Source organism: Schistocerca serialis, chromosome 2, assembly GCF_023864345.2.
Source record: "Schistocerca serialis cubense isolate TAMUIC-IGC-003099 chromosome 2, iqSchSeri2.2, whole genome shotgun sequence".
In the NCBI taxonomy this organism is placed as follows: domain Eukaryota; kingdom Metazoa; phylum Arthropoda; class Insecta; order Orthoptera; family Acrididae; genus Schistocerca; species Schistocerca serialis.
In genome coordinates this window covers 275,453,672-275,471,064 of record NC_064639.1, presented here as the reverse complement: position 1 = coordinate 275,471,064, position 17,393 = coordinate 275,453,672, and the positions used below count along the sequence as shown (strand labels likewise).

The 17,393-nt window shown below is 39.5% G+C and overlaps 1 protein-coding gene across 1 annotated transcript in view; it reads right to left on the bottom strand.

Moving 5' to 3' along the window:
• Positions 1-1,000: 1,000 nt before the first annotated feature.
• Positions 1,001-17,393, bottom strand: part of LOC126455517 (glutathione S-transferase-like) — an 82,672-nt gene continuing 66,279 nt past the window's right edge. The window contains exons 4-5 of the mRNA XM_050091268.1: positions 15,991-16,133; positions 1,001-1,304 (exon numbers count right to left, since the gene is read on the bottom strand). Of these exons, the coding sequence (XP_049947225.1) occupies positions 1,137-1,304; positions 15,991-16,133 (311 nt within the window). The 3' untranslated portion in view covers positions 1,001-1,136. The remainder of the gene's footprint in view (positions 1,305-15,990; positions 16,134-17,393) is intronic.

The window sequence follows — 17,393 nt, the reverse complement described above, 5'->3', positions numbered from 1 at the left end:
CTACATCAGGCAAAATAATTTTAGTTATTGGATGAAAATTCATGTGTTCTTTAGTTAATTTTCAGATAAAGTCTGCATGATTAGTTGCCCAACTTGTCGTTTCCTGTTGTATATTACTTGATCGAACTTTGTATGGAAGCTTACAAGAAATACATAAAGAGTTCTACTTTCCTCATTTTGTCATTATGATACACAAACCCCATTCTGTACCCTACCTGTAAAATTTCACAATCACATTTCCCTCACCAACCAATGAAAACTGTAGTATTGTTGTTACATATAAAAATGAGTGAAGATTAACATAAATAATTTTCAGAGACTGTGAAAACAGAGTTTGAGATCAACTAATGCTCTTCTTTCTTATATTAGATTCTATGACTCGGAACATTTATAATGTAGCATGAGCAGTCCTAAGAACTGTGTTTGCTCTATGACTATAACATTTTTCAGATGTTACAAACAATTTCTGGGTAATTCTTTTAGGGGGAGCTCACAAGCTCATATTGTATTAATTCACAGTAAACAGTCACTGTAAAACAATTGTATTCTTATTTTCTTCAAAAAACAACACTAACTTTAGTCACAGAATCACAGTTCAGTCAGTGTCATCCTTTGCCAGTCTGCTTTACATACTGAATCAAAGGACATCCCACATACTATTTACTAGTTACAAAAGTTTGCTTTGTAGTAGTACAAGCAGAAAATATGTGATAAATTAACTAGTGTTTCATTTACCATCCTGTATCTTACATTCCTTTGTTGTGGTCTTACAACTTAACCATTGTGTAGTACGAACGTATAACTATACACAATACAAGAAAGGTTTATATTTCACAGTCTTGTATAAGAACATACCAGTTGACAATGGGATTTTATAATGAGAGTAAAAACTTGAAAATTGAACACAGTTTCACAATAATATAACTGACATTTTTGGAGAAAAAAAAAGTAAAATAGCCTTTAGCATATATTTCAAAGATTCACTATTCATATGAACATATAAATTTGCTGCAGGAGTTTATTTTTTTGCTACAGAATGAAAAGATGAAATGATAGATTTGAATTAAAATAAATCTACTTATTTGAAAATATAGTTTGTTCTCTTTTTCCTTCAACTTCAAGAAACAAGCATGACCTCAAAGGCCTGATGCTGGTCTCCTGCTGATCCAGTCTTTTATGGCTGGAAGTTCACATATCTTCTTCTTAAGAGCAGCTAGATTTGGATAATCTTTTGTAATATCAAACTGAGCTACACAGTTCATATATTCAGAGATTCCAGCAAAGAAGAAGTCTCCCCAAGACAACTGTAACAAAAGAAAAACATGTATTAAGTGGTATTTCAGATTTCATATTAATCTCAACAGGACTGCAGCACAGCATGGCAAGCACCATAGGTCTAGAAACAAATCAGATTCATATGTTATAATAGTATAGTTTCTACTCTTCAAAATAATATCCCCATCCAAATATTCCAGCAATCTATTAATTAATTCACAGCTTCATCCTTTGAATTTTACTTATATAGAGCTATCAACATCCAAAATATTTAAATGTATCTTTCATTATTTCACTGCTAGGGTGTGATATATGTAGCTAGAAGATATACATGTATCTTTGCTGCCACTTAGAGAGACAGAAATGAGTTAAGTTTTCTGATCAATGAAAAGTTTGATTAAGAAGGATCCAGGTGACACGAAACACAATAGATATATTTTTACAAAATTTGACACTTGCTAACTTCCCTGAACATTTGAGAACATTCACTCTCCATTGTACTCGTATTTGTTTAGCAGTTAGCAGTGGCATAGCAAACACTGCTGGTGCCCAAGGTATGACACTTTATTGGTGCCTTCCTCCCCCCACCCCTGCCACTTTTCTCACATTGGTACCTCGGGGCACAATACTTTTCTTTGAGAAAAATAAAAAAATAATCTTTAGCAAAAACCTCAGCACTACCCTTCACTGGTGTCCTTCTCCCTCCAGAAACACATATAGTAATTTAACATATAGAATTTAATAATAACATATTTTCCATATATTCTTGTTTTTAGTGGAGATTATTTTTTGCCACTTTGGAAGTGGTGTGTGGGAGATGATAGACCTCCTCATATCCCCCCCCCCCCCTTGCTATGCTACTGGTATTTAGCTAACAACAGCATATTGTACGATTCATTAGCAATTACTATCGGAGAAAATAAGTAAACATTCAATAAGATATTACTGGATTCCACGTAAATTCGTGCATCATGGTGATGCAGAAGGCAATAGAAACCACTGCATTAAAGACACATCCGTGTATCCGCAGGACATGGGACCTGTAATTGGAAAAGTGGCATGACGATCTCTCCACTGGCAAAAGATTCCAGAATAGCCCCCCATTCTGATCTCCGGGAGAGGAATGCCAAGGGAGAGGTGACCATTAGAAATGACTGAATAATCAACGAAAGGATAACGTTCTATGAGTCGAGGTGTGGAATGTCATAACCTTTCATGTGGTAGGGAAGCTAGAAAATCTGAAAAGGAAAATGCAAAGGCTCAGTCTAGATATGGTAGGTGTCATTGAAGTGACGAGGAAAGAAGACAAGGATTTCTGGTGAGAAGAGTATAGGGTAATATCAACAGCTGCAGAAAATGATATAACGGTAGTAGGATTCACTATCAATAGGACGGTAGGGCAGAGAGTGTGTTACTGTTAATAGTTCAGTGATAGGATTATTCTTATCAGAATCGACAGCAGACCAACACCGACAACGATAGTTCCGGTATACATGTCGACGTCGCAAGCTGAAGATGAAGAGACAGAGAAAGTACGGTATATGAGGACATTGAAAGGGTAATACAATACGCAAAAGGAGATGAAAATCTAATAGTCATGGGGGACTGGAATGCAGTTGCAAGGGAAGGAGGAGAAAAAAAGGTTAGAGGAGGATGTTGGCTTGGGACATGGAATGAGAGAGCAGACAGACTGAGTTGTGTAATAAATTTCAGCTAGTAATAGAGAATACTCTGTTGAAGAATCACAAGAGGAGAAGATATACTTGGGAAAGGGCGGGTGATACGAGAAGAGTTCATTCAGATTACATCATGGTCAGACAGAGATTCCGAAAACACACTCTGCATTGTAAGGCGTATCCAGGAACAGATATAGACTCAAATCACAATGTAGTAGCTGTGAAGAGTAGGCTGAAGTTTAAGAGATTAGTTAGGAAGAATCAATACGCAAAGAAGTGGGATATGGAATTACTAAGGAATGACGAGATACGCTTGAAGTTTTCTAAGGCTGTAAATACAGCAATAAAGACTATTCCAGTAGGCAGTGCAGGTGAAGAGGAATGAACATCTCTAAAATGGGCAATCACAGAAGCTGGAATGGAAAAAATAGGTACAAAGGAGGTAACGACAAGGAAACCATGGGTAACGGAAGAAAAACTGCAGCTGATCGATAAAAGAAGGAAGTACAAAAATGTTCAGGGAAATTTAGGAATACAGAAATACAAGTCTGTGAGGAATGAAATAAACAGCAGGTGCAGGGAAGCTATGATGAAATGGCTGCATGAAAAATGTGAAGAAATCGAAACAGAAATGATAGTCAGAAGGACTGACTCAGCATATAGGAAAGTCAAAACAACCTTTGGTGAAATTAAAAAGAAGGATTGAAAGAGTGTAACCGGAATTCCTTTTTTAAATGCAGAAGACAGAGCGGATAGGTGAAAATAGTACATTGAAGGCATCAGGGTGAAGATTTGTCTGATATGATAAAAATAAGAAACAGGAGTCGATTTATAAGATACAGGGGATCCAGTATTAGAATTAGAATTGAAGAGAGCTTTGGATTACTTAAGATCAAATAAGGCTGAAGGGATCGGTAACATTCCATAAGAAGTTCTAAGATCATTAGAGGGACTGGCAACAAAACTACTATTTACGTTGGTGAGTAGAATGTATGAATCTGGCAATATACCTTTTGAATTTCGGAAAAAATCTATCCACACATTTCCGAAGACTGCAAGAGCTGACAAGTGCGAGAATTATCGCACAATCAGCTTAACAGCTCATGCATCCAAGTTGCTGAAAATAATACACTCCTGGAAATGGAAAAAAGAACACATTGACACCGGTGTGTCAGACCCACCATACTTGCTCCGGACACTGCGAGAGGGCTGTACAAGCAATGATCACACGCACGGCACAGCGGACACACCAGGAACCGCGGTGTTGGCCGTCGAATGGCGCTAGCTGCGCAGCATTTGTGCACCGCCGCCGTCAGTGTCAGCCAGTTTGCCGTGGCATACGGAGCTCCCTCGCAGTCTTTAACACTGGTAGCATGCCGCGACAGCGTGGACGTGAACCGTATGTGCAGTTGACGGACTTTGAGCGAGGGCGTATAGTGGGCATGCGGGAGGCCGGGTGGACGTACCGCCGAATTGCTCAACACGTGGGGCGTGAGGTCTCCACAGTACATCGATGTTGTCGCCAGTGGTCGGCGGAAGGTGCACGTGCCCGTCGACCTGGGACCGGACCGCAGCGACGCACGGATGCACGCCAAGACCGTAGGATCCTACGCAGTGCCGTAGGGGACCGCACCGCCACTTCCCACCAAATTAGGGACACTGTTGCTCCTGGGGTATCGGCGAGGACCATTCGCAACCGTCTCCATGAAGCTGGGCTACGGTCCCGCACACCATTAGGCCGTCTTCCGCTCACGCCCCAACATCGTGCAGCCCGCCTCCAGTGGTGTCGCGACAGGCGTGAATGGAGGGACGAATGGAGACGCGTCGTCTTCAGCGATGAGAGTCGCATCTGCCTTGGTGCCAATGATGGTCGTATGCGTGTTTGGCGCCGTGCAGGTGAGCGCCACAATCAGGACTGCATACGACCGAGGCACACAGGGCCAACACCTGGCATCATGGTGTGGGGAGCGATCTCCTACACTGGCCGTACACCACTGGTGATCGTCGAGGGGACACCGAATAGTGCACGGTACATCCAAACCGTCATCGAACCCATCGTTCTACCATTCCTAGACCGGCAAGGGAACTTGCTGTTCCAACAGGACAATGCACGTCCGCATGTATCCCGTGCCACCCAACGTGCTCTAGAAGGTGTAAGTCAACTACCCTGGCCAGCAAGATCTCCGGATCTGTCCCCCATTGAGCATGTTTGGGACTGGATGAAGCGTCGTCTCACGCGGTCTGCACGTCCAGCACGAACGCTGGTCCAACTGAGGCGCCAGGAGGAAATGGCATGGCAAGCCGTTCCACAGGACTACATCCAGCATGTCTATGATCGTCTCCATGGGAGAATAGCAGCCTGCATTGCTGCGAAAGGTGGATATACACTGTACTAGTGCCGACATTGTGCATGCTCTGTTGCCTGTGTCTATGTGCCTGTGGTTCTGTCAGTGTGATCATGTAATGTATCTGACCCCAGGTATGTGTCAATAAAGTTTCCCCTTCCTGGGACAATGAATTCACGGTGTTCTTATTTCAATTTCCAGGAGTGTAATATGCAGAAGAATGGAAAAGAAAACTGAAGACTTGTTAGATGACGATCAGTTTGGCTTTAAGAAAGGTAAAGGCACCAGAGAAGCAATTCTGACGTTGCAGTTGATAATGGAAGCAAGACCAAAGAAAAATCAAGACACCGTCACAGGATTTGTCTATCTAGAAAGAGCATTCAACAATGTAAAATGGGGCAAGATGTTCGAAAATCTGAAAAAAATAGGGGTAAGTTATAGGGAGAGACAGTAATATACAACATGTACAAGACCCAAGAGGGAACAATAAGAGTGGATGACCAAGAACGAAGTGCTCGAATTGGTCTTTCGCTATTACTGTTCAACCTGTACAGCGAAGAACCAATGATGGAAATAAAAGGAAGGTTCAGAATTGGAATTAAAATTCAATGTGTAAGGCTATCAATAATACGATTTGCTGATGACATTTCTATCCTGAGTGAAAGTGAAGATGAATTACGTGATCGGCTGAATGGAATGGACAATCTAATGAGTGCAGAATATGGATTGAGAGTAAATCGAAGAAAGAGGAAAGTAATGAGAAGTAGCAGAAATTAGAACAGCGGGAAACCTAACATCAGGCTTGATGGTCACCAATTAGATTAAGTTAAGGAGTTTTGCTACCCAGGCAACAAAATAACCAATGATGGATGGAGCAAGGAGGACATCAAAACCAAACTAGAACTGGAAAAAAAGGCATTACTGGCCGAGAGAAGTCTACTACCATAAAACATAGGCCTTAATTTGAGGATGGGATTTCTAGAACATACCTTTGGAGCATAGCATTGTATGGTAGTGAAACATGGACTATGGGAAACCCGGAACAGAAGAGAATCGAAGCATTTGAGATGTGGTGCTACAGATGAATGTTGAAAATTAGGTGGACTGATAAGGTAAGGAATGAGGACGCTCTGCGCAGAATTGGAGAGGGAAAGAATATACGGAAAACACTAACAAGGAGAAGGGACAGGATGATAGAACATATGTTAAGACATCAGGGGCTGACTTCCATGGTACTAGAGGGAGCTGTGGAGGGCAAAAACAGTAGAGGAAGACAGAGACTAGAACACATCCACCAGACAATTGAGGACGTAGGTTGCAAGTGCTACTTGTGAGATGAAGAGGTTGGCACAGGAGAAAAATTCATGGTGGGCCGTATAAAACAAGTCAGAATACTAATAAAAAAAGTTGAAAAGCAAAACCAGAAAATTCTCTCAAGCATTTCGTATTTCTTCTGTCATCTGAAACTATTCCAAAAATTAACTTACATAAAGATTTAAAGGTTTAACTGCCGAGGAAGTTATTATTTTATTTACTCTCTTGATTTCAATTAACGTTGCTATTTCTAGATTTCTTCCTTCTTCCTTTTTTTGTCAGCTTTTTCTCTTTTTGTCACGTTTAAAATTTCCCCTTGCATCAGTTTGCTACTGATAACTGTCGTTACAGTGTGAATCCTCATCGCAGAACCAAAATAAACACAATTACATAATGCTACATTGTCGCAGGCAAAACGACGCTCAGGAAAGCTCATTGTAAATGTCATAGACTAGGCGTGAAGCTGCGTTGTTACTCGTTCAGTTGATCGCTGGTGAGCAAGAAAAATTTATAGGAGAAATTGTTCCAGTTTTCATGAAGAACTATTTCTTATTTCCTTATTATAAACTTTAGTACTTAAATCGCAAAAAAGAACTCAACCAACAAAACTCTTTCTTTTTACATGAAAATTGTTTCTCCATGAGTACACAAATCTACTGACCAATATTTACCTTCTCTGGCACGTAACCACCCTAGTTGGTAGGGAAACTCCTAAACCCCCCATCCGAATCACACACACGCATTCTTATCTAACAATATGTCATTAAACAGTAGCATATGGTAATATTCTTGGTTGATGTACCAACTATATCACCTGATAACTGATACCATAATCAACATGAAAAAAGATCATACTACTTTCTGTTGAAACGATTGGATATTTACACATGTTAAAATACCTTAGTCTTTAACATTTAAAATTATATTAGATTTTTAATTACTAAAGTTTCTGAGTAATTACTGATGCAAAAATGACATATCCAACAAATGAATGTATGAGTTTCAGTATCACTAGCATTTAATTACTACGAAGATCACAGGCTGCCACTTATAAGTTGAGACATAACAACATTAGCATCTGCAATTTCATCTGAAATCTGCACGTAAGCAAACATAACTAGCTTACCAAAAAAGAACAGAAAGGCATAGAGACAGCTGTGGTTTGAATATCTTGAAATGCGTCATCAGTTATGAATTTCTCTCTTTTTCTTGGGAGGCAGGGGGGAGGCGTTGGCACATCTACATCTATACTCTGCAGACCACTGCGAAGTGTATGGCAGAGGGTACGTTCCATTGCACCAGTTATTAGGGTTTCTTCCCTTTCCTTTCACGTATGGAGCACAGAAAGAATGATAGTTCGAATGCCTCTCAGTGTACAGTAATTATTCTAATCTTATCCTCACACTTCCACGTGAGTGATACATAGGAAGTTATAATATATCCCTAGAATAATCATTTAAAACCAGATCTTAAAACTTTGCTAATGGACTTTCTCGGGACAGTTTGTGTCTGTCTTCAAGAGTCTGCCAGTTCAGTTCCTTCAGTATCTCTGTGACACTCTCCCACTCATCAAACAAGCATGTGACCATTCGTGTTGGCCTTTTCTGCACATGTTCAATATCCCTTGTTAGTCCTGTTTGGTACCGGTCCCATACACTTGAGCAATATTCCCCAGTATTCTACCAATAAACCGAAGTCTACCAACTGCTTTACCCACGATCGAACCAAAGTGATAATTCCATTTTCATGTCCCTACAAATTGTTACATCCAGGTATTTATATGAGTTGGCGGATTCCAAAAGAGATTCATTGATATTATTTTTTGTAAACCTCCGTCGTCAGTTTTGTAAATGACTCGTCGTTTCTGCTGTGGAGGTCTAGATGCCACTGCTGTAATGGCAGGCTGAGTTGTGAGTTTGTGAAACGGCTTCTGGTGCAGAACACCGCTAAGACAATTTCTCCCTGTCACTATTACACAGCTATGTTCTAGGGTCAAGTAACAGGATAGGAGAACGGAGACTCTACAGCATACCAACAAATCAGTAACAAAGTCACAAAAATGTGTTAAAAGATTTACTTATTTTTGTGACTAGTTGAATAATGAAATCTTCAACACTACATATAAATAACACAAAAAAAGCGTTCAATGGCTAGGTGCAAACATAGGTAAACTACACAGAAAATGGCAAGTGCAATTTACAACAAGTGTCTGTTCACTTCTGAGACTTCACTAACCACGTTCCCTGTCTAAGTCAGCCTTGAACGATGATTTGTAAGAAAATGAACAAGAGCTGCTCTTCTATCTTCTGAGTAGGCTTCTGTCCGTTGTCCTCCCGTCATTGGCGGATTATACTCGGCCGGCAACTGGTCGAGGCGAAGTCAATATCTCCATCCTCAGCACCGCCCATGGCGCTGTCGGAACTTCGCAAGTGGCGAGTATCTATGGCACTGGCACAAGGTCATATCTTTGCGCCTTTAGTGCTTTTGCCTTGACTGTGTTTTGTTCGGACGACACAGATTTATTGTCATGGCATAACACGGTTTTTTGTTTCGTGAAGTGCTAACTTTTACATTTCTGAACGTTTAGAGCAATTTGCCAATCTTTGCACCACATTGAAACTTTATCAAGGTCTGACTGAATATTTATGTAGCTTCTTTCGGTTAGGACAACTATCCTATCAGATATTTTACTATTAATATTGTCTGCAAGGTCATTAATATACAACTTGAACAACAGTGGTCCCAACACACGTCCCTGCAGCATACCCGAAGTTACTTCTACATCTGACGATGACTCTTGGTCAAAGATGGCATGCTGTGTCCTCCCAAACAAAAAGTCCTCAGACCAGTCAAAAACTTCACCTGATACCTTATATGATCGTATTTTTGACAATAAATGTAGGTGAGTCAAATGCTTTTCGGAAATCGAGAAATACTGCATGTACGTGGTTTCCTTGATGCGAAGCTTTTCAGTATTCCATGTGAGAAAAGCGCAAGTTGGGTTTTACATGGTTGATGTTTTGGATATCCATGCTGGTTGGCACTGAGGAGGTCGTCCTGTTCAAGATAACTCGTTATGTTTGAGCTCAGAATACGTTCTAAGATTCTAGAGCAAATCGATGTCAAGGATACTGGACAATAGTTCTGTGGATCACCTTTACCACCCTTCTTGTAGATCGGCGTGACTTGTGACATTTTCCAAGATCTATGTTAGATTTTAGTTAGAAGAGGGGCTAACACCACTGCAGATTCAGTATAGACTCTGATAGGGAGTCCTTCAGGGCCTGGAGCTTTGTTCAATTTTAACGATTTCAGCTGTTTCTCACTGACATTAACACTTATTTCATTCATCTTTTCAGTGGTACAATGATGAAATTGGGTCAGTTCTCCTTTGCAAAGGAACATTTGAAAACGGAGTTAAGTATTTCAGCTTTTGCTTTGCTCCCCTCGATTTCAGTTCCTGTCTCATTCACTAGGGACTGGATACTAACTTTGATCCTACCAACACCCTTCACATATGGCCAGAATTCTTTGGATGTTGTGAAATGTCATTTGACAGTATTCTGCTACAGTGGTCATTGAAGGCATCACGCATTGCTCTTTGGAAAGTCAAACACGTTTCTTCAGCATCTCCGTATCTACAGCCCTATACTTCGTTATACACCTATTATGCAGTTATATCTGTTTCTGTAGAAGTTTCTTTACAGTGAATGTATACCATGGAGGTTCCTTCCAAATATGAACTTTTATACTGGACGCATATCTACCCAGTGCCTGGTCAACTATTCTTTTAAACTTGAACCAGAGTTCTTCTACCTGATCCTAACCAGTGCTGAAAGTTTCAAGTTCATCACTGAGATACACTATTGATTTTTTTATCTGGTTTAGTGAACATCTACATCTTTCTGCTTGTTTTAGTCGTCGTTTGTATTTTGGTAATCATTGTTGACACAACTGCGCCATGGTCACTGATATCAGTGAACATCCTCAAAGACGTCAGGTCTATTTGTTGCTATTAGATCCTTTACATCATGAGTGGGTTTCCAAACTATCTGTTGTAGGTAGTCTTCAGAGGAGGCATTTAGTAATTTTTTGCAGAATGTCTTAACATGCCCATCACTAACAAAACTGAAACTTTCCAAATTAATTGTTGGATGATTAAAGTCTCCACCGATGATTACAGTATGATTGGGGAACTTACAGACAAATGAACTGAGGCTTTCTCTACAGTTTTCTGTTACTTCAGGAGATGAGTCTGGTGGGCAATAGAAGGATCCAGTTATCATTTTATGCCCACATCTGATGCTTAGTCTTGCCCAAACAATCTTACATGCAGCTTCAATTTCTATCCCCGTGGATTTGAGTTTCTTGTCTACTGTGACAAATACACCACCTCCATTTACCATTTGCCTGCCCTTTTAATATACACTTCAATTCTCCCACAGAATCTCACTGCTATCAGTTTCACATTTCAAGCAGATTTCTGTACCTGAAATCATGTGAGCTCCACTGCGTTTTATGAGCACTTCAAACTCTGGCAATTTGTTGTGAATGCTTTGGTAGTTTACCATTAGGATTTTAATATTGTCACCTGTGGGAGGCATTTCTTTCGAACTTATACTGATACTTCTGGGTTTCCTACAACTATTATCTGGACCGGATGGAGAGTCGCCTAGTCTAAAACAAAAGCCTTGTATGCAGTCCAAACACAGTCAGCTACATGAGTAGCAGCCTCTGGTGTCTTAATTTATGGGGACTCTACAGTTCTCAGCCCTAGGCCCAAATCCACAAGTTACAGGCCTAGCTTGTCACAGAACCTTCGAAGTCACTGGTTCAGTCGTTTCACTGTACTCAGAATCAGAGGGCCACGATCAGTTCTGGGTACGATGCCGTAAACTGTGAGCTTCATTGAAACTCAACACGCAAGACTGACGTTCTCAACCTTCTCTGCCAGTCTCTGGAATAACGCAAGAATGACCTCAGAGCCCAGACGACAGGCATCATTTCTTTCAGCGTGCGCCACAGTCTGCAGTATGCTGCACCCTGTTCCCTTAATGGCTGTCGGAATAGCCTCTGAAACATGTTGAATGAGGCACCCACGGAAAATCACTGAGAGCACCTGTGTCCTTTCTTGTCCCTTGCTGCCATTTCCCCTTCGAGGTACCATCATTCGCTGAATGTTTGAACTGCCCACAATTAATAGGTCTCCTACTCTTTTGTGTTTGCCTCCTCCTTACACCGGACAAAATAGGTTTCCCCAAAACAGGTGAAGTTAGTCTCACTGGCTCTGTTTCAGTTTCAGTGAAAGACAGCACCTCAAACTTCTTTGTTAGGGGGATCGGTTCAACACCCTGTTTCCCGTCCTCCCTGTACAGGACGCCTAGATCTACTATTGATGCGCCACTCTCAGTCAAGTGGACAGGTAATAACAGATCCTGCACTTCCTGCAGAGGAGACAGGATCCACAGGAGAAGATAGTACTTGAGGTACCTCTAGATACAGGAAACACAGGTACACGACTCTTGGGAGCTCTTCCAAAACACCGACTCGCAGTAGCCTGTGGACGTCAACCAACTCCCGTGTTTGAGAACAGCATTCACAATGCGGCTGCATTTTGGCTGGTGCAATGTATTACACGGCAGTGAACAAACAAATTTAAATAAAATATGCTGATTAATTTTTAATCTGTTGAGGTAAAAAGTTGTGAATTACCTGTAAGAATGAAGCAACACAAAAACCTATGATAAAAATTACTGGTTTCCTAAAACGTTTCGATGTTAATTACAGTTGTTAGCAAATTAAAAAAAAACAGAGTTAATTTACGACAAATGCATATAATATATAGAGCTACTCCTCTTTAAGGGAAAACTAGATATAACACAATATGTTAGTTATAAAATCTGCTACAGTAACTAAATCACATGCGCCGATTTGCTACAAATTGCTCGTAGATTATGCAAAGGACAATGATAGCTTCGAAAAATACTCAAAACGGACGTTTATTTGCTTTAATATACATGAAATTCAAGGGTGATTTATACTTTGGCTGAATTATGAACCACACACGCTGATATGCTACGAATTAAATTACGTATTCTAAACACTTGTGCTGCTAACTTAAGAAAATATAGTTTTATAAGCGCCCGAAGATCGTTAAGCTAGCTTGTTTCTCACCTAATTGTACAATTAAATTAGAGAAAGACTGTTTTGAACGGGGATATGCTTACGGTCCTCAAAAATTTTAAAAGAGAACAATTTAGTTTAACCCTACATTTGACGATAACAGTACTAGTTTATCGCGGCACTCGCTAATGTTGGAAATTTTACGATATAGTCTATCACAATACAAACAGGTGTTCATACAATCAATGAAAGATTACGCAGAAGAAGCGGGCGAACAGTGAATTATGTGAATCTAGAACTTTAAATCGACACACGATCTTGTACAGGCTTTCACACCCAAGGGAAAATTCCAAAGACAGCTTTTATGTATATAAATTAACATGCGTACTTCGCGGAATTTTCACTTAATTGATTCTGCGCACACTTCTATACTGGCTTGCAGAAGAACATTGTTGTGTAAATTTATCTCGATCAGAGTCGCTAAAATGTGCAGCACCAACAAATCACGTCTTCTGCCTGTCGCAGCTAACAATGCAGCTAGGTAGGGAGATTTTGTCAGCTATTCTGATAATCAGCCATTGTTCTTGTTTTGCCAGTGACTTACAAATAAACGCTACCAGCAGCAATGGACAGATGGGGAGTCTCATCTTGTATTGTAGGAAGTGTGGTATTGTCAAAGAAAGCAGTATTTGCAGAGCTAAGGTGAGAATTAGAAGGATCAATTTAGATACTCTATCAAGAGAAGTGTAAACCATGAGGTAGGATAAAGTTCATCTGAACGCACAGAAAATTTTATACGATACTTGTTCTACATCTAAGTCTACATCTCTACTCTGTAAACCACCATGAGGTGCATGGCAGAGGGTACGTCCCATCCTACCAGTTATTAGGTTTTCTTCCCATTCCTTTCACGTACGGATTGCAGGAAGAATGATTGAATGCCGCTGTGCGTGCTGTAATTATTCTGATCTTATCCTCACGATCTGTGTGTGAGCAAAACGTCGGGGGTTGTAGTATATTCCTAGAGCTATCAAATAAAGCCGGTTCTTGAAACTCTACTAACAGGATAGTTTACCTCCATCTTCAGGAGCCTTCTAGTTCAGTGCCTTCAGTATCTCTGTGACACTCTCCCATGGATCAAACAAACTTGTGACCATTCGTGTTGTCCTCTGTATATGCTCAAAATCCCCTGTTTGTCCTATCTGGTACTCGTCCCATAAACTTGAGCAATATTCTAGGATGGGACGCACGAGTGATTTGTGAGCAATATCTTTTGTAGACTGCACTTCCCCAGTATTCTACAAATAAACCGAAGTCTACCAACTGCTTTACCCCCAACCGAACCTATGTGATCATACCATTTCATATCCTTACAAAGTGTTACACCCAGGTATTTGTGCGAGCTGGCCAATTCCAACAGTCACAATTGTAGTCATAGGATACTATGTTTTATTTTGTTTTGTGAAGTGCATAATATTACAACTCTGAACATTTGAAGCAAGCTGCTAATCTTTGATCGACTTTGGAATCTTATCAAAATCTGACTGAATATATATGTATCTTATTTCAGATAGTACTTCATTACAGATAATTGCATTATCTGCAAAAATATGAGGTTACTATTTATTTTGTCTGGAAGGTCGTTAATATACAACATGAACAGCAATGGTCCCAACACACTTCCCTGGGGCACACCTGATGTTACTTCCACATCTGACGATGTCTCTCCATCCAGGATAACACACTGTGCCCTCCCTACTATAAAGTCGTCAGTCCAGTCACAAATTTCACTCCATATCCATATCATTGTGCTTTTGACAATAAGCATAGGTGTTGTACTGAGGCAAATGCTTTTCGGAAATCAGGAAATGCTGCATCTACCTGACTGCCCTCATACAAAGCTTTCAGTACGTCATGTGAGAAAAGTGTGAGTTGGGTTCTACATAAATAATGTTTTGGAAACCATGTTGGTTGGCACCGAGGTGGTTGTTCTGTTCAAGGTACCTCATTATCTTTGAGCTTAGAATATGTTATAAGATTACTAAAAACTGATGTCAAGTATATTGGATAACAATTTTGTGGATGACTTCTACTATCCTTCCTGGAGATGAGTGTGACCTGTGCTCTTTTCTAAGAACTGGTCACGGTTTTTTGTTCGAGGGATCTACGATAGATTGTAGATGGGCAAACTCCACCGCAAATTCAGAATTGACTCTGACAGGGACTCCTTCAGGGCCCGGAGCTTTGTTCAATTTTAACAATTTCAGCTGTTTCTCACTGATATTAATACTTATTTCCTTCATCTTTTCAATTGTATAAGGATTAAATTGGGGCAGTTCTCCTGGGTGTTCCTTTGTAAAGGAACATTTGAGAACGAAGTTAAGCATTTCAGTTTTTGCTTTGTCACCCTCAACTTCAGTTTCTGTGTCATTTCTTGGGACTGGACATTAACTTTGGTATCACTAACAGCCTTTATATATGGCCAGAATTGCTTTTGGTTTTTTGAAATATCATTTGACGATATTCTGCTACAGCAGTACTGAAGGCAATGAGCATTTCTCTCTTGACAGTAAATTGCATTTCATTCAGCATCTCTCTATCTATAGCCCTATGCTTTACTTTACACCTATTATGCAGTACTGTCTCCTTCTCTATAAGTTGGTTTATTGTGACTATGTATTATGGACGTTCCCTCACATTATGACCTGTTCTGCTGAGTACATATCTATTCAGTGCTGGTCAATTATTCTTTTAAGCTTACAAGTGTTTTTAGTGTGCCTTCTTTCTTTGGAGAATCTGAAATCTCTCACGTATGCCAACAAACCACAACCAGTTTAAAATAGTCACTTTTCGTTTTTTGGGTTCATAAAAATATGTGTGCACCAATATTTGCAGATGACTGCTGTGTGATATCATATTTGAGATGGAATTCCTCTATATTTTGGGTAATATACCATGTATTGATTATATCTGACAAGCTAGAACTATATATCATACTGGAATATAAATCCAAGTTTCTGCCTTTTCTGTGAGTGCATATACAAAACTACTCAAGCAACACCAAGAACTGATTAAAGAGGTAACTAGTTACAGGCTCCTTCAGTACATTCTAAATCTTGTAGACGATCGTCCATTGTAATGGAGGGCTAGGATTTTTAAGAAAAGACATTCTTCCCAGAGTTTAGGTTTACCACAGCATGGAATTATAATCAGGATAGAATTATTCTACACTTTGTAGAGCACACACTGTTACATACCTTTCCTGCAGCAAGGTAACCTCCATTTTCCTTCACCAATGCATCAAGCCTTCCAAGAAAGAAGGGAAGTGTTTCGTTTAAGGCAGTTGTTTTTTTTCTCCGCTTTACAGCTTCATCAGGTTCCCAGTAAAACTCAGATAACTCTGCATCAAGATTAGAAAATAATTTTCTTTTACTAACCATTTCAAAATGAAAATACAGACTCTTGAAAATAAAACTCATTATTTACCACCAACAGTGAAATTGTGGATGTTTGTAAATTGTGATCTATTAGTCTAGGAACTTACATTTCCAAGTAATTTGATTCAGGTATGTGGGACATTTCATAAAGTTGGTAGAAATTTAACATTATTGAAATACAGCAAGTTCTGCCAATAGTAAGGTAACATAAACGTAGTATACAGCAACAAACACAACTCAGAAGAAATAATATGCTAATTATTATGTCAATTAGTGACTACCAAATAAAAAATTCTTTAAATAAGCATCTGTAAAATGTACACACATAGCAACAAAATGGTCATACTACTGTTTCAGAAGAAAATTATTGGCAGAATTATTATGTATTCAGAGGATGCAAATTTACCTCTAAAGCTACACTCTATGAACCACTGTGAAGAGCATAGGGAGGGTAAATCCTGGTGTATCAGTTATTAGGGGTTTTTCTTCATTCCATTCTTATATAGTATGCAAGAAGGACAATTGCTGGAATTCCTCTGTATGTACTGCATTTAGTTGAATTCTATCTTCTTGAATGATATTGCAATCACGCTAGAGTCATCATCTAAGTTGGTTCTGGAAAGTTTCTAACTTGTCTTTCACTGTATAGTTTGTGTCTGTCTTCAAGTGTCTACCAGTTCATTTTGTTAAGCATGTCCATAATACTTTCTCATGGGTCACAAAAATCTGTTAACATTTATGTTACCCTTCACTGATAATTCTCTCTCATGGGTCACACAAATCTGTGATCATTTACATTACCCTTCACCATAGATATTCAATATACCCTGTTAGTCCTACTTCAAATGAGAGTAACACACATCACACAGTGAAATACATGTTAATCATTGTAACACCACACTATGCCAAAAAGATGTATACCATGCAGGAAAAAAAACTACACAACAGGTTACCAACTACACAGCTTTAAAAAGTCTGTGACAGCCTTCCTTCTGAAAAACTGCTACTATTTGACCTCACAGTATCTCATGCAAGAAAAAATGTAATTTGTATCTTTAATTTTAGAAATAACTTAAAAATACACAGTATTCATAAATTGTAATTATTAACTGCATAGATCAAATTTGTTATAAAAATTTAAATACTGTATGTTTGATGTTTGAAAAACCAGTGGATAAAAAGGTTTTCTGTCCAATATCCTGTGTGTGATATATGTACTGAAA